Source organism: Gadus chalcogrammus, chromosome 18 (genome assembly GCF_026213295.1).
Source record: "Gadus chalcogrammus isolate NIFS_2021 chromosome 18, NIFS_Gcha_1.0, whole genome shotgun sequence".
Taxonomy (NCBI): Eukaryota; Metazoa; Chordata; class Actinopteri; order Gadiformes; family Gadidae; genus Gadus; species Gadus chalcogrammus.
Window position 1 is genome coordinate 16,505,665 of NC_079429.1, and position 18,348 is coordinate 16,524,012.

The 18,348-nt window shown below is 41.5% G+C and overlaps 1 protein-coding gene and 1 long non-coding RNA gene across 3 annotated transcripts in view; both read left to right on the top strand.

Moving 5' to 3' along the window:
• Positions 1 to 1,565, top strand: part of LOC130371329 (uncharacterized) — a 53,540-nt gene extending 51,975 nt beyond the window's left edge. For both annotated transcript variants that reach the window (XR_008893183.1, XR_008893184.1), the window contains one exon: positions 681 to 1,565. This is a non-coding gene — a long non-coding RNA (uncharacterized LOC130371329). The remainder of the gene's footprint in view (positions 1 to 680) is intronic.
• A 5,197-nt stretch (positions 1,566 to 6,762) lies between these two features.
• nrg3b (neuregulin 3b) overlaps positions 6,763 to 18,348 on the top strand; it is a 203,933-nt gene continuing 192,347 nt past the window's right edge. Inside the window, exon 1 of the mRNA XM_056577724.1 lies at positions 6,763 to 6,840. Within this exon, the coding sequence (XP_056433699.1) occupies positions 6,763 to 6,840 (78 nt within the window). The remainder of the gene's footprint in view (positions 6,841 to 18,348) is intronic.

Genomic DNA, 18,348 nt, shown 5'->3' on the forward strand with positions numbered 1-18,348 from the left:
TGGCTGCCTGAGGACTGCGATTGCATTTTTTTTTTACGGATGAAAGGCGAACATTGGAGCAAGGATCATTAAGCGATTTGTCTTTCCCGTCACAGGGATTGATTACCAATGATCAGATACTCTTGTGTTTTGTAAAATACTTAACCTGGCGAATCTTTGGTGAACTCACTCTCGCCATTATTCACCTCTTGAAGGATTTTGCTATCACACCACAAGATAAACAGTTCCAGTGCTGTGAACGAAAGAATATATTGGAAAAGGTCAGTTTGATGTATGTAAGAGATGAACAATAGGATATGAATAATTATCGTGAATATTGTTTCATAATTTGTCTTTTAGATAGATATGCACTGCACCTTTTGTGTCGGTTTGGACAACATTTTCCTAATTAATAGGCTAATTTATGTTATCTTGAAAAACAAGATGCTTTTGAGGAATAATTATTTTGCGGCATACATACAAAACAGCGGACTATCTATTTATTAAGTAAAAATTTGAATTGAATTTATCATGGCTGGATTTTGTTGATAGAGCACTGCATGCTAACTTAACTCAAGGCTAATTAAAGTTGAATATTTCATATGAAAGTTACAAACCCCCTCAAAGTAATTATTATTCTGTGAGGGACTGTTGCGGAAATGTAATAAACCCCTGTCCTCCCCTGTTGTTTATTTTCCCAGTTTTAAAAGGAGTTCAGCGTGTGAACCGTGGGAGGCCTTCACAGAACACTGTGAGCATCAGGCTTCTTCCTCCTGGCGACCAATCAGAACACAATGATCTCTCGCGGTGAGAGATGGTTCTAAGGGCCGTTGGCTGCCTTCCGGGCGCCGTTCCCTCCTTCTATCACCCGTTTTGAAACAACTAGCAGTTTGGCGCAGCAGAAGAAAGACAGCATTCAATTTCACCCTTTTTCCTGTCTTTGGTTGTTATTTTTTGCTGTTGGCGCTCCTGTGCCTCCGGGACAATGGCCAGAGGCCAGCTGGGTAGCCACGGTGTTGAAGAGAGGCTCAGTACTTCTATTGTGGCATCCCACCTGAATGGGATTCTGAGGCGACTGAAACTGAGACTTTCAAAGGCTCCTATAGTTCTCGGAAGGGCCAAGCTATCCAGTTGGTAGAACGCTTCGTAAGCGACTGATACTTCTAGGTAAGGTCATTCTAGGATGGTCCCGTTTCAGTAGGAAGCATGAGAAACACCCTAGATGGGAATAGCTTGATTTAGGAAACATTTGAAGAACATTGGATAGTGTATCACGTGACATGTGTAGAACAATAAAACTAATAGAACGTTTTCTAAATTGATTCAGCCTCACTGTTTGGTATACATGTTCATGAGTTGAAACCTTTTTTCTCATTAAAGTCTGCAATTATCACCTTAATGGCTGCACACCTAATTATCTACTTTTATCTTTAGTATGATCGTTTACGTTAATGCTTCCTAAAATTCCTTACTCAACCTCTCTCACACTTCCACACATACACAAACAGGATTTAAATCTGACTTCTATAATTGTTATAGGGTACACAACAGAAACCATCAAACTGTCAGTACTCCCACAACATCCAAACCCCATAGACATAATACATCACGATATTGAGTTCCTTGCAGGGATGGCTTGTCTATATTTTATAAGCAATGGTGTTTATCCTTGTTACAAGAGATAACTTTCAATATTCTAACCCATTGAAATACACAGTCACATAGCGTTTTTAAAAAATAACACAATTCCCTTGTGTTAGTATTCATCCCTTACTTAAGTGTAAGGGATAATGAGCAGCGTGCCGGTCATTATCACCAAATAAAATCTGACAGGGTGATGCATCCGCCCAAAGGGGTTGGTTCTGAAGTAATGACCGGCTCGCTGTACACCCCCTTGCATGTTACACCACTAATTACTAAAGATATCAACCGTTTGACACTAACTACAACAACTACAATTTGTATTGCTTTTGCTCGTTGTGCCAGAAGATGTGTGTGTTACGCACACACACACACACACACACACACACACACACACACACACACACACACACACACACACACACACACACACACACACACACACACACACACACACACACACACACACACACACACACGTTGTAAAAGTCATACTATGTGTAGCCTTTGCAAAATTGCTTTTTTTGTGTAACTGGTGTATAATTCAGACTTCGTTGCATATACAAAATAAACAATCATATGTCCATACCATTTAGTATTCTAATGAGGCCACATTCATTTATGTCCCTCCTACTCCCATTTAGTAGGACGGATACTTGCAGAACTTCAAAAAGGAAATAAACATTTCTTTACTAACTGTGCAACTTTGTGACTTGAACTAGCGTAGCCCGGCTGTCTGGGTTGTGGGAGTGGGAGGGGTTTTGGGAGGGTCTATTTGGCTTTCAAAGCTGACCTATTAGGGTTCAGGTCCATTTTAAATGAATCCTGGGGCATTATAGTGCTGTTAGTTAGGGATGGTGTGGACCTCATTCGAACTAACCAACGTTTTCAAACTTTCAGTGTGATTTGGTTTAATCGGACCAAACTATAGAATTATCAGAAAACAATGCATTTTGGGTCGAATGTACCCTTTTGCCACAAACTGAATTAATATATCCAGCCAGGTAAGCTATACGTCAACTATAGTTGAAATAACAAACGAAATATGGACAGGTGATCAGTAAAGCAATTGCTTTTGGTCACCTTTAAAACCACAGATGTTTTTCATTCATTCAGTAACAGAAGCGTTGATTGTTTCTCTCAAACTTTCTGTCTTGTCTATTTGACACTATTTGTATAGTCTCTATTTGTATAGAGACTGAAGTCTGATTTGTGAGGCTACATACTACCTTACTATCCAGACCGTTGAACGGCAGAGAGAGAAGTATGTCCAACCACCCAGAACACACTGGCAACCACCGAAAACAGCCACCACCAAGTACCCCATAGCAACCACCTAGAACATCCTAGCAACCACCCGGAACCACCCGGAACCCTCTGGCAACCAACCAGAACTCACAGAAGTCACAGAGAGAACCCTAGCAACCACCCACGATACCGTAGCAACCACCTTACACACCCTAGAAACCACCTTAAATATTGTAGCAATAACCTAGTACACCCGAGCAACCACCAAGTAGCCCATAGCAACCACCTAGAACATCCTAGAAACCCCTCAGAACATTGTAGCAACCAGCCGGAACTCATAGCAATAACAGAGAAAACCCTAGCAACCACCCAGAGCATCATAGCAACCACTCAGAACACCACTGAAACGCCTAGAACACCCTAGCAACCCAAAATAATACTCTGCCAACCAATCGATAAGACTTTAGCAACTGTCCAGGACTGGGCAACCATGTAGAACACCCTAGCCCCCTTCATCAAACAAGAACACTACTCATATAAACATATACACTTCTAATATAATACACTATTTCTAATACACTTTTTCCTAGTTGTGTTAATTATGTTCACTTGTGTACCATGGCTTCCATAACTAATTTATATTAGGATAAGGGTGTTTTATAGACACAAAACAACGTTGTGGGAGGCAGTCTTATACAAAATTCATAGGTAGGAGTCCACGTCATAGGAAGCTTCCTAATCCTAGCATCCTAGTTTCCTTTGAAGGTAAAAACGTGATAGGAAACATCCAAGTAACAAAGGTTCTGAGATAGGTGTCAAGGTTATAAGAAACATCTAAAAAAGAGGTTAGATGTTTCCTATACCATGATCTCTATCTAGATTATATGAAGCATCCTATAAGGGATATTCCTAGATAGGCATCAAAAGTCTGCTGGAGCAACTTGGATAGGGACTGACCACAGACAAGAGGTTGAATACATTAAATGAAGAATAACATTCAGGCAAGGAAGTTATTTAAATAAATAAGAATTGTATAATTAAAACATTTATATATGTTTTAATAACTGTTGGCAGATTATTAAAATTATTATTTTTGTTTTATATAACTGTTGGCAGAATCTGCCAAGCATGAATTTTAAAACAATGAATCCTCGAAGGACAATGAAACAATATTTAGTTTTCAATATCCTTCGAGAGTTCATTGTTTTAAAATTCAGCCTCTATCAAAAGTATACACATTTTACTTTGTATTCAATACATTTCGAGGAAACCAGTTTTGATTGTCCAGTGTTTCCCTCACATGCATCCAGCAGTGAAGCCACCGATGGAGTACTAGCCCCACTGCAATCACCTAGGCAACAAGAGCTAAGATTATTTTTGGCGGGAAATTATGTTGGCCGTCTCATATGCTGTTAGTTTTATTTAAAAACATATAATAATAATAATAATAATAATACATTTAATTTAGAGGCGCCTTTCAAGACACCCAAGGTCACCTTACAGAGCATATAGTCATCATTCAAAAACTAGGTAAAACAGACTAGGAATAAAAGGAAAACAGAGGTTAAACATGAAGAATAATAATAATTAACAACACTCAAAGACGCCTAAAGTGATTAGGCGTCTTTGAGTGTTGCACCCACTGAATTGCCCTCAATTGTTACATTTTCATTATGTCATTGGAGAATTATTGTTTTTTGTTTCTTTGGTCTCGTAAAATGATCTAACTGACTTTTATTTTAAGACCCACAAATACATATTTTTAAAGTTTAACAGATTAACAGTTAACAGATTTGTGGATAGCATCAAGGCCGCCTTAATGCAAGATCTTACCTGGGCTGTAGCCCCAGGGCCTACGACGATCAGGGGCCTATCATGAGCCAAGAAAATACAAAAAATCACATTGCTTTGTAATTTGTCTAATTTTCTGCCCATCACTTGATATACATTTTTGTGGCTTCCCAATTGACCAGTGATCCACGTGGGCACCATGACACAACAGCCTATCACAATGAAGAGGAATGTTTTGCATTGTGATTCAAATCGATTCAAATGAGAGGCGTGAAGGTTGTCATGGCTAGCTAGTAAAATGTCTGGAAAGAAAGGTTTGAGAGTGGTGCGCAAAAACGAAGACTGCAAAGGGAGAAGGAGATCTTTAGACCTGTAAATGAAGAAGGCAAGTTAAGCTTATCAACCAGAGAGCCGCAGGGCCTGCTCTGAGGGAAGCACGTCTGGCTGTTCTTCTGCTAGCCATGAAGAAGAGCCAGAACAGGATGAGCTCAGGTGAGGTGCGCGTCTACTGGGCGAACATGGGACCAGAATTGTGCCAGAACAAACAATCTGACCTCTCTGCCTCAGAACGCCAGTACAAAAATCGGAGAAGAATCGGAGTATCTGCCCAGAGAGTGGCTGTGCTATTCACCATACTAAGGTACTGTGTTTTGCTTTGCATGCAAACTTTTTGGCCACAGTATAGGGAGATCACCATTTGGCAGTGTAGGATTAATTGGAAACATGCTAGTGAACGTATTGCCGTACATGAAAGTTGTGAAATGCCAAATCGTGTGTGTGTGTGTGTGTGTGTGTGTGGTGTGTGGTGTGTGTGTGTGTGTGTGTGTGTGTGTGTGTGTGTGTGTGTGTGTGTGTGTGTGTGTGTGTGTGTGTGTGTGTGTGTGTGTGTGTGTGGATTCCCAAGGCATCAATGGAACAACAAAGCAACGATTTCTTTAAATCATTACATTTTCACATTGTCATAAATAAATGGGCAAACGTACAAAAACCTTCTTAATTTGCATTCTGCCTCATAGGAAGTCGGTTAATGGAGTTCAAGTATATGGGATAAAATGCATTAGACCTGCTATTAGATCTGGTGTGAGAATTATCGCAAGAGTGTTGTCTAAAAAAGTGTGAGTGTCACGCAGGATGGTGAGACTTGGTTAACCTTAGGTATCGCCTAATGGGTATATTAAACTCATGGTGCTGAAGACGGCACATTTAGGGTACGAAAATATAAAAAAAAATACATTTATATAACCTAAGATTTTAGATAGAGGATAACGTTACAGGTATGTTAGATAAGGATGTGTATATGTTCCCTTCGCTCTTTAGCCGTGCCACTGTAGTTGCACTATTGATTTACTTATTGAGTTTTTGTTCTATTGTTGAATGGTTCTTGAGTGAGTTCTTCAATTTGACAGTTACCGTTACAATTTCTTCTGATAGTGAATTGACTACAAGCTGCTATGAAAGAGATGTTGAAGGCTTCTGATCGATGCAAAAGACAGTTAGCAATAGCAGTTTTAGTTATATTTTTGACATAAAAAGTATTTCTTCTCATTATTAAATATAATCCATTATACACTGCAGATGCATTTAAAATAGATATGGCTAGCATGCCTTTTACTTTAACTCCTCTTTGGTACCAAGATATCATTTTACAAAGCATGTCTATGAGATCTTTGTGGATCGGGGTGTACGCAATGTGAATTGTCCCCCCGAATCACAAGATGGATAGTCCAAGTTTTTATTGGACTAAATGATCTAGTCCAATAAAAACTTCCAAATGAAATATTATGCAAACATAATGACTTCAAAAGAAGAATAAGGAAGAATAACAAATGCATGATTAGACTGTAGATGGCATAAATGTAGTGAAAAAGTGTCTTAATAATATATTAACAATATGATGAAAGCCAGCCAAGGGGATGGCTACAAATTGCAGACTGAAAACTGTATTGCCGACTGAAAACATTATTGCCTACATCTTTGCCTCACGCCCACAGTGACCTTGCATGCTATTCCTTGTTATGTTTTAACAATGTTTGAGGCCATTTATTTTGGAATGTACCAGAGCACTGCTGGAATCAATGATCAGACTCAAAGCTCTCTGCAACCATGGACATCTGCACCGTGCATGTGCACATCGGCATGGTACACGTGCACATCAGCCCCGTGCACATCAGCACCGTGCAAGTGCACATCAGCACCACACACGTGCACATCAGCACCGCACACTTGCACATCAGCACTGTGCATGCGCACATTGACAAGCTGCCCCACACAAACACCTCGGCACCGGCTGTAGAATAAATCTCAGGGGGAATCATTGTTGTCAAATGCTGTCCTTGCAGGTAACCCTCCTCACGTTTCCTTTTGAGAAACGGCAATGTCCCGGCTTCTCCCAATTCAACCGACAGGTTTCATCAGCTACTGTGTGAACAGTTGTGTTCTCTAAAGCAGCCCTCCTCAATTTGCAAACATAAACTCCCTTACTTAAAGTGTAATTCCGGCGAAAATTGAACCCAGGGTCTTTGTTTTGGCATGAAAACCCATCAAACAAGCCCTCCAGATACCTTTTTCATTGAAAATCGAGGTTTGAGTTTGCCCGGCGCAATGTTTGGCGTCCATGTTATTGGCTTGGGGCATAGAGTTTTGCTTCCAAATCGGCATTTTTTAATCACTAATATTGCTAAAGATAGCACCAAACCTCTGCAGTATCATGACTAGGGACCCTACATATAAAATGAAGCACCAACAACTTAGTTTGCAAACCCAGAGTTTATTTAAAAAGACAGTTTAACAAGCATTACCGGTAGGTCCGTGTTTACAGGAAGTCCACACAAGTCGATTACCGAATGCGCCGGAGCTCAGTTCAAGGAGGAAAGTTTTGGAATTTATAATTGATCTAATTTATATTTATAAATAATCTATAGCAAGTGTTGACACATCAATTAAAGGACTTGCATATGTAAGTTAGAGTGACAAAATATTTGTTCGCTGCAATCAAGCATGGCACAGTGTTGACAGAAGACGCACTGCCCACATGATTGATGCATGGAGTGAAGGACAGCTCGAGCCCCGGAGAAGACGTGCATCTACAGCTTGAAGTAAAGACAGAGATGTTTCGTGTTTGTGTTTTGCCCGGCTGCGGGAAAAGAATGGAAAGTTACACCCCAGAGACTTTCCATAGACTGCAATCGCGGTAAGATGACCGATCTCTGGGAGACCAGTGGCTTATTGTTTTGAATATGGACATTGAGACGTCAATCGAGATGCTGATGCAAAAGGATCACCGTGTCTGCAGTGCTCATTTCGATAAGGATGACTTCATCATTCCGAAAAGAGCTGCTGACCCAAAGAACCCAACGAAAGTGTCATTGAAGAAGAATGCTATTCCACGAGTGCAGCAGGTGGCCACGGATAGACTTGAGCTAAAGTTGTTTGCTTATTTGTCATGTTATATACGATTGTTCACAATTGGTGGGGAAGCCCTAACTTCATTCGAGAAAGTGAAAAATTATCTTGTGAGTTGTCCAGGTGGGCTAACCTCGATTAATGGTGCATAATTTTCGGACCATGTCAATTGTTTTCTGTGTTAACCGTGTAGAATAAAGAGTCATCCGAACGTTCAACAATTGTTGTCATATATTTGTGTACGACTCCCCTTTTTTTTGACACCTTGAGGTGTTTCAATCGGTAGATAACCACTTGGTTAACCAAATGCTTTAGTAGTATTGGGGAGCAATGCTGCCCTACAATGGCAATAAGAACTCCTGGCTTTAGCCAATGCATTGGACTTCACCTTGCAACGTTTGTTTTATGGTTTGTTGCTACACAAATATATGACCATAATTGTTAAACGTTCGGATGACTCTTTATAACTCTTTTTATCTTTATATATATTTTTTGTAACTTTCCATTTTTTCCCGCAGCTGGCCAGAACACAAACACAAAACATCTCTCTGTCTTGACTTCAAGCTGTAGATGTGTCGTCTTCTCCGGTTCTTGAGCTTTCCTTCACTCTATGCGTCAATCACGTGTGCAGTGCGTCTTCTGTCAACAACGTGCCATGCTTGAATGTAGTGAACAAATATTTTGCAACTGTAACTTTCATATGCAAGTCCTTTAATTTACGTCTCAGCACTTGTCATACATTATTTCTGAATATAAATTATATAAATTATAAATTCCAAAACTTTCCTCCTTGAACTGAACTCCGGCGCATTCGGTAATCGACTTGTGTGGACTTCCTGTAAATACGGACCTACCGGTAATGCTTGTTAAACTGTCTTTTAAAATAAACTCTGGGATTGCAAACTAAGTTGTTTCTATTTTTAGCAATATTAGTGGTTCAAAAATGTCGATTTGGAAGCAAAACTCTATGCCCCAAGCCAATAACATGGACGCCAAACATTGCGCCGGGCAAACTCTAATACTTGATTTTCAATGAAAAAGGTATCTGGAGAGCTTATTTGATGGGTTTTCATACCAAAACAAAAACCCTGGGTTCAATTTTCACTGGAATTACACTTTAACCCTTGCTTTGGAAATGGTTAATGCAAAAAATAAATATAATATGGAATCTAATGTGGTACAGGATGTTCCCACAATTCATTTGAAACTTTAGGATGGAATGACGTGAATGTCATGTTTTGGTGAATGTGTGGAAAGGGTACATAAAGGGTAGGTGTTTCTGAGAGAGCAGACGATCGTATGAGAGAGGTGCCAGACCGTGACGCCCCTGCTCTGCTGTTAACAGCCTCCAAGTGTGAAAACACAAACAGAAACCCTATCTGCTGGCTAGGTTTGTCACATAAAGAAAACAAGGTGTGTGGGCCGAGTTTGTGTGTTATGTGACATGTTTATGGTTTATTCCTCAGTCTGTTTCCCTTTCTAACCCTTTCTCTCTGCCTGCGTGTCTCTCTCTCCCTCTGTCTATCGCTCTCTCTCTTTCCAACAATTTTGTCTGTCTTTCTGTCCCCTATCTCCCTCTTACTCTCTCCCTTTCTCTCTCTGCCTGTCTATGTCTCTTTATGCTGCACTCTCTCTCTCTGTCTATATAACTCTCCCCCCTATTGAATTTTTCTTTCTCTCTTTGTATTTTCATTTCTGTATATTGAGCATATTGTTCTAACATTAAAGTCCATTTGTCGGGTAACTGCCTGTACACCATCTGAGTGTTGGCTAATATGCGTTGCAACCACAAATAGCTTATTCTGACTCAAAGCTGCTTATAACTGCTTACGGGCATTTCTGTCCTCCAGCACATCGACCTACTTTAAATGCAAGTAATAGAATTTAACCTGGCTGTCTTAACACACACACACACACACACACACACACACACACCACACACACACACACACACACACACACACACACACACACACACACACACACACACACACACACGCACAAACACAAATTGGGACCGCCCTCAAGAACACACATGGCTGTACTTATATACCTGGATTGTCCTCAAACACTCCTGGTCCAGCCTCAGTCTTCTGGTGCATCCTCACATACCTGGACTGTCCTCAAACAAACCTGGTCCAGTCTCACACACCTGGTCCAGTCTCACAAGCCTGGTCCAGTCTCACAAGCCTGGTCCAGTCACACACATTTGGTCCAGTCACACACACCTGGACTCAAACATACCTGGTCCAGCCTCACATACCTGGACTCAAAAACATCTGGTCCAGCCTCAGCCACCTGTACTGTCCTCAAACAAACCTGTTTTTCCTCATTCCTCACATACCTGCATTGTCCCCAAAAATACCCGGTTGTCCTCCAACACATAACTGCACTGTGGGCCTGTCATGGGTCTCGGCCCCAGCAGAAGACACAATTGACTATTTATTTATTTTGTTAAAACATTTCGGCCTCAAGGGACTTTGGCGTGAGTAAGACACCGCATTGCAGAGCTGAGATTCTATCAGGGTGCCCGTTTGTCCCGTGCAAGTGTGTGTTTGGAAGGCTGTGGGTAATGGCAGGGTAAAACAGCTCAGTCAGATCCGGCAGTGTTTGCCTTCTGGGGAAAGCATATATTGCCTGGAATTGTCCTTGTTACCGAGACATTTTGAGGTTTTGCTACGCTATATCTGAACCTCGGTGACGATACAAGGATGAATTTGCTGTCATGATGTTTGATGGCACTTACAATTTTATGGTCTTTGGAGAAATTAAGTCAGTTTTCTCCTAAAACTTTGGGCCTCTTTTACTATTGACTTGTATTTGTTTCATTTATGCATACTGTAGATAAAAATAGACACATACAAATTTCAATCTCTTTCAAAGAACATTACGAAGATAGTTACGCTGTTTGATCAAATTGGCAAGACCTAATTAACAAGTGATGTTCAGGGTTGCACTCACTGAGCATGGTCTTGGTCATCTAGCTTCCTCTTGAATTGACCTGAGGGTCTAGAGAAGAACACAGACACGCTTCAGAAACCGTGGCGTGGAGGGGTGCCAGGGTGAGCTGCGACTTTGTGTGAAGTAGGGGGACATCTGGAAATCTTTAGGGCCAGGTTGGTAGAGCTAGGCCTTTGAGAGGCCATTACCCCAAGGCACGATGTGAAGTGGAGTTCTCTGAGGCAAAGCATTAGATCGGAAGAAGGATTTAGAAAAGAAAAGAAAAGTAGGCAGCTGGATGTGATCTGATAAACAATATTAAAGTTTTTGGTTTTCTTGATGTAATGCTTCCGTTCCAACTGTAAATCAAATTGGTTACAAAAATATGATTAAATTACCCCTTAACATAGTAGTTATTGCAAGGATAAAATAAAACTAATTTAATGTAATACATTTCTAGGGGAGCACGACAAGGAGAAATATCTCTTTAAAAGCCAGACTAGACTTGATCCAATATAATCTATAAATATTGCATACATATTTTACAATCTACAATAGTGATTAATTCAGAATGAGGATTTGATGCAAAATAACATTGTTCTTCAATACAGTATAAGTGTTAAGTGTTCAAACAAACTAATCTTCAATTTCAACAGTCAAGGCATACAGGAATGCATTAATATTGTCGCCATTTTTGGGACCCTTTTGGGACCTACTCGCCCCCCTCCCAGGACCCATAAGTGGGTCCTGACCCAGAGATAGAGAACCACTTGTAAGGCTCAGTTCATTCAATGCTTCGGCTACCCACTCTAATAAGCTATTTTGAGTGCAATGATCCAGCACTTGCGTCCATGGCGCTAACAAAGGGATTCGTAATGGCTTCCCAGAGTTTGAGCACTGCCAATTCACAGGCCAGCCGGTGGTGGTGGTGAGGGTGGAGCTGATGGTGTTGCTGGTGCTGGTGGTGATGGTGGATGGATGCGTCTCAGGACGGTGCTTGTGTTTGAACACCGGGAGTGTTGGAAGGGCTGATACCACGAGACGGGCTCCCAGGGAGGAGCTGTGTGATGGATGTCTTTGGTCGTAATAAACAAGTCCGCCGTTCCCCCTAGAGACTGCTTCCGGAAATCTCGCCAGAGGGAGAGAGTTGGCGGAGTACAGCCGAGAAAAGCTGTTTAAAAAAATACAAATAAAAAAGATAAGATGGAGAAGAAACCATACTGACTGGACGAACGCATCGGAGAAGATTGGATGGTTGTCTGGTTCTCCCCCTCAATTTCGTTGTTGTTGTTGAATATGTTCTAAAAAGGGTTTAGTATTTTTTGTTTGTGTATTTTCGTCTCCGTCTCTTTTATTATGACGCCTATCCTGAAGATATCCAGATATAAAGTTGTATGGCTCTGCAGGATACTGCGCTTGGAAAAACACAACCTGGTGCCCCCTGAAGAGTCAATGGAATCATGTTGTTCTATATTATTTTAATGTTTTTTACAAAACCCTGAAGTAATTCCAACCCTTGCTGGAACTAAGTCTGTGAAAGATACATGAATATGCACATAGCATCTCCCACCTTTGGAGATAATGATAGTCCATGCCTTGAAGCTGTTACTCCCAGCTTTTATTACTGCTCTAGTTTGTAAAACAGAACGTCATCCCACCTAATATCGTTTAATTCTTGGTTGTCTCTAACCGCCTAACTAATAACTGTACCCGATTACAATACACCACCCCAACCCTAACTCCATCAGGGAGGAGGGGAATGGAATGCAGCCCAAGCCCAGCTCTTTGGTTGGAGCATTACGATTGACTATTGTCACGATCCTACTGTTGGGTAATGTTAGGCTGGTGGGTAACTGGTGGTCATGGTAACTGTGGGAGTGGCTCCCTTGATTGGCCTTGATTATGGTCACCTGAGGGATCCAAGATGGCGACACAGAAGCAAGATGGTGTCTGGATAGACAGCATGGTGCCAGTGGTTACACTCCGAGATCTTTGTAAAGCCCAATCACCCACGTACCAGGACCACGCCAGAATTAAGGATTCCTACGGGGAACGTGACCGCCCCTTTGTCGTCTATGTTATATGTCAAATCAATAACTGAATGAGACAGCTACCGTTCACCCCAAACGCTTGGGCTATCCCCCTACCAGAGAGAGAAGGACCAGAGCTCGCCAGGAACCCAGGTGAGTCACTACTCACGTGGCCGGAAGCCAGTTGCCTGCCAGCTGTGGTTGGCTACCACTTACGTGTCTCGAGAGCCGTTTTCCATATATACCAGTAGGGTCATGACACTATGCTAAGGGTTAGCATCGGTGGAGGCCTGCTCTTGGTCCCTCTGTTGTTTGTGTACACCAATCTGGGCACAATGTGGTTGGACTACTGGTGTCCTCATTAAAATGACGCCCCATGCCTATACTGAGCCCACAATGCATTGCAGCATATGCATAGGCTACAACTGATATTTTGCACTGAAGATAGCAAAATGAAAATGAGTCGTGGGGTTCATCCAAGACTCCAATGGCATTACGGTCGGATGCCACTTTCCAGGCAAAAATACATCCAAATACAGGCTGTCCAAAATTAAACACTTAGTCCAAACAATGCACTCGGAAAATGTGATGCATGCATAGAGTGCCCACTTCCGTGGTTCTCTCCTCTACAATGCACGTCCGGTGCGGGCCGAACACAGAATGCAGTGTGATGTAATAAGCATTAACAAAGGGTTGAATAACAGTTTACTCATGCTCTACTAATCATTTAATAATGGTGTTTGTGTTTAATAAGGTCTTTATGATAAGATAATCATTACACTACATTACAGTATTAAATAGGGTAAGGGTTACAACCTACCACCTTTACCCCTATGTTAATGATTATTGGTTTATTAATGTGCCCTTTTTGTAAAGTGTTACGGTTTCAATCTTGAAACTTGTTTAACACCTACTGTGCAGGGCAGAAAAGTTTAATTTATTTATATTAAAACTATTTTATATTTTTACAGTTTATATAAGCATATTTTCTAAAGGAAGCAGCTTTCAGAGATATTCAATTAAAAGTCCAACAAAAAATACTTATTCTTGGTTGATACAGGGTCAAAGGTGACTTCACTCGAAAAACGTTTCCACCTTCATTGCAAACCAAGCAAGGAATGCTACATATTTGCAAGAATAATAAAAAGAGAAATGCTCAATAAATATCTCACAACTCATCACTACTTTCTAGATTCTGGTGGAGGTGACTTTTCTCACTACAGAAGGGGAAAGACACGTGTGATCATTTCGGTTTAGGCCTAACATGTTTTATATTGTGCTCTCCCTAATGTATCTTTCTTCCCCCCTCCCAAAACATATTACTGTAATACAAGTACACATGTACATGTGTACATTAAAGTACTAGGTACTTCAACAGGTTGTTAGTGTACTTGGCATGTTATAGGCTACTTCCAAACCTATGTGTACCACACACTTTTTAAAATCTTTTCACATACAAAATAATAACTACAAAATAGTGTACAATAAAATATTGCAATATTATATTATACTTGAATACCAACAATGTATAGGATAAAGCAAGATGAAATTAAACTTTATTTACCCATAACCTTAATATTTAGGTTTAGTATGAAGCATTTATTATGTTGATCCTCATTTAAACTTTGGCACCTATCGGTGTTATCCAGGTGTTAATCGTAATCTTCACCTTCACCTTTTTGGGTTGTGTGAAGCGAGCTAATCCTAAAGGACGGCCGCAACAAATGTTGACCCAATTCTGTGTTGAGTAGTCGCAGTCCTTACAGTGAAGGAAGAGATGAGCCAAGTGTCCCGAGAGGTTCACTGGAGAGATCACCAAAAAAGAAAAAAACGGTTTTCCTGCCTCTTTGAAACACTTTCTATTTTATCTTTCAGCCTATGAAAGCACACTGTGACAGCATGTAAAGATAATGAATTTCAGGAGAAAAAAGTGTGACGCTAACAGGAATTTTATTGTCATTCTTTTCCACTGAATCTTGCCAACTGAAACTACAACAGCCAACTGGAAGAGCTAAAAGTATATATTTATGAACAATTTGGATTTTCTTTGGAATATCAGTCACTTTAAAACAGAATATATATATATATTTGTATTGGCTGTTTGCAAATAACTCAGTCAAGATCTTAGCCAACGTGTGGCTTTGTGGTTTGGCTTTGTAAGGATTTGTAAAAGCTTTCCGTTGTGGGTACACAGTTTGTATTAGCAGTCAGCAGTTATTTGAACACACAAAGAAAGAATTCTGAAGCAATAGTATTTAGAAAACCTTGAATGCCTTGAAGGCCTATCTAAACATTAGGGAGACAGGTAAAGTGTAGTGGATAAGGGGTTGGCATCTCCCATACATAAGATTCTGGGTTGGACTCCAAAGTCCACAGCCTCTCTCCTCCTCCTCAATGAGGAGCTTAGCTCAGGAGGTAGGGCGGGTTGAATGGGAACCAGAAGGTTGCTAGTTTGATTTCCGGTTGCTCCTAGTTGTGTCCCTGAGCAAGACACCTCCCCCTACCTGCTACTGTTGAGCTGGTTGTCGCCTTGGATGGTTGACTCTGCAGTCGATGTGTGAATGGACACTTTGGATAAGAGCGTCTGCGAAAAGCCCTAAATGTAATTGAAAGATGTTTCTGAAAGTCGCTTTGGATGAAAGTTTTAATTGTAATAGTAAATATCAAGCTGTTTCTATTCTCATTTATCTCTGGACATTATGATGCATTTTTTTGGCTATTAAAAAATACTTTTTAATTGGAATAATAATTTTTTTAAACATAAAATAATAACAATAACAGGAAAAAAATATGTAACTATTTTGAAAGATAATTGACATGAAATAACTTCCCCCTAACTCTCTCTGTCTCCATGCCCCATCACTGTCTCGGTCTCTGTTGTGGTGTCTGGCCTACTTTGGTGGTCCATCTCGTCTCTTCTCACACCGATCGTGTATCCTAATGGGATAAGCCGTGGCAGCCGAGACAGAAGAAAAATAAAAAGACCAAACGAGTGCCGGGTCGTCTGTCACAACAGCGATACGCGGCGGCGAGTTTTCCACCTCATTGCCTCTCCCCAAACGCCCGGGCCCGTGTAAGACGCCGCCCGCTTACCACGCTAAACTGATTTCATCGCAGCACACATATGATGCATGTGCAGAAAAAAAAGAAGGATTTATGAGCGGATCTCTCGGGACATCGATTTGCTTAGCGCAATAAAAAAGAATTAACCAGAGATTCATATTAATGTTTTGATCTCAAGCTATATTTAGTGTTCTTTATTTTTGCCTCTTGGAGCCTGTTGGTGATTTAGAATATTTTCTCACATTGCTTTGCCTGGTGTACTCACTGAGCTCCGGATCAATCATCTCCTTTCTTCTTCTTCTTCTCTGGTGTGTGTCCCCAAACTAGTGCAGTTCTGCCAAGGAAGCAATAGGAGAGAGAGGCGAGAGAGAGAGAGAGTGGTGAAGTGGCGATTGACCTTGCTTGTTTGTTTTGAAAAGCAATGCCTAGAGAGCGAGAGAGAAGAACAAGCTAACAACTTGAGGGTCTAACAGCGTATCTAGGCCATTGTTGCATTTAATAATTTGTTGTCCTTGAGCCCCAAACAGCAAAGTTGCTACACAGGAAGAGGACAGGAAGGGAAAAACTATCCTTTTAATTCCCTTCACTTTTTTTCCGGGTCATTTTTGCAAGCCACTTTTGAGCGAGCAGGTACAAGAGCCCTTGTGGTGGGAGCACTCTCGTCCACTTGTGTCTCTCCGCGCTCCGCGTGCATTATCCTCAAAAGGCGCACTTCGGCGGTCGTATCGGTGAACAGGGTAAGTAAAAAAACAACAGCCGGGGTTGGATTTATCTTAAAAACATTTTGAGGTTGAAAGGCGCATGTATGCATACATATTTTACCATATATTTCAATAGTAAGTACGTAGTCCCACGAGTGGGGTGGTTGATCAGTCAGTAAGGGCCTTGCGTTGGTTCACGGTCTGATTTATCCTATAATTTGCTCCCATGGAGGAAGTTTGGATGCAGAGTGCGTTGCTCAGCTTCTTTCGCTTGTTTTTCTTCGGTGCGTGATTACGGCGGTGACGTAATCAACAGAACCTTGTGTAAAACCATCAGTGTGGCGGCGACGGGGCTTAGCGTCCCTTATCCGTCCCGCTCATCTGGAGTCGTAGCGCTGCAACTTGGGAGCAGGATTACAAAAAAATGTCCCCCAACCATCTGGAAATGAACACGACTGCTCCGCACCAGCTGTCATCCTTTTCCCCGAGAAGCACGCGATCCTCGTCGCCGTCGGTGACAAGATATCGATACATCTCTGATCTGGGTGATGATAGATGGGGCAGTGTCCGGGAGGTCCTGGCCACTTGAAGGGACACCGTGGATGGCTCTGTTTGACGATGATTCTGTCCGCTGGTGACTGGAGCCCAGCCAAGGGCCTCCTTTATATCCTGGGAAGTTCCCCTGTCAGTGTCTGACTGAAAAAGGTCGGATGATGAGTGTAGTAGCATGCTTGTGTGAGTCGAATAGTGTGATTCCACATCCTTGATGTGTAAATCCAAGGGAACAGTCTTGTAAACCGTTCCCTTGGATTCCGAATCCGTGCGCACGGTTTACCCAATCTGTGCGCACGGATTTGGTTCATTCTACACAGCAGGAATTCCCCTGGTTCTACACAGGCCTCATGCATGAGCACACGATGAGGCAAACGTGGTGCTTCAGTAAGAGATTTATTTTTTAACAAACATTCAAATATGATCATGTGAAAAGATAAACCCTCCATTCATTCATTCCTACTGTATAGACGCTGGTCTGAATCAGATAGGCGTGCGCCGTCATGCTCATGGGAATTTCCTGCTGTGTAGCACAAACCAAATCCATGCGCATGGTTTCGGAATCCGCGGAAACGGTTTACAACAGATTTACACATCAAGGTATTTTTTCTACCATGTGACCCGAGGGGGACTTCGTAGAATCGTACGTTTTGGATGAGTAAAGATGGATGGCTGGAGGCGGATGATTGGCTAAGTTAAATGGGATAGTTGGGTGACTAAAACAGGATGGGTAGTAACAGATTGTCAAACAATTACTGAGTTATTATGCAGGTCAAAAAGAGGTTTGTCAATACAAAAATAGAGGCGTAAATAAAGTCCTAGCATGCGAGGCTTGGAGGCCAACCGATCAGAACATATCTGATGTGAGCCGCAGCCAAAACATGCCTCCTACCATCTCAAATAAAATCATTATTGATCTAATCCACATCCCTCCAGCATCTTCACCCTTTTATAGCCTGAAAAAACCCTCCATCCAACTAGAAGATGGTGAGATGTAGAAG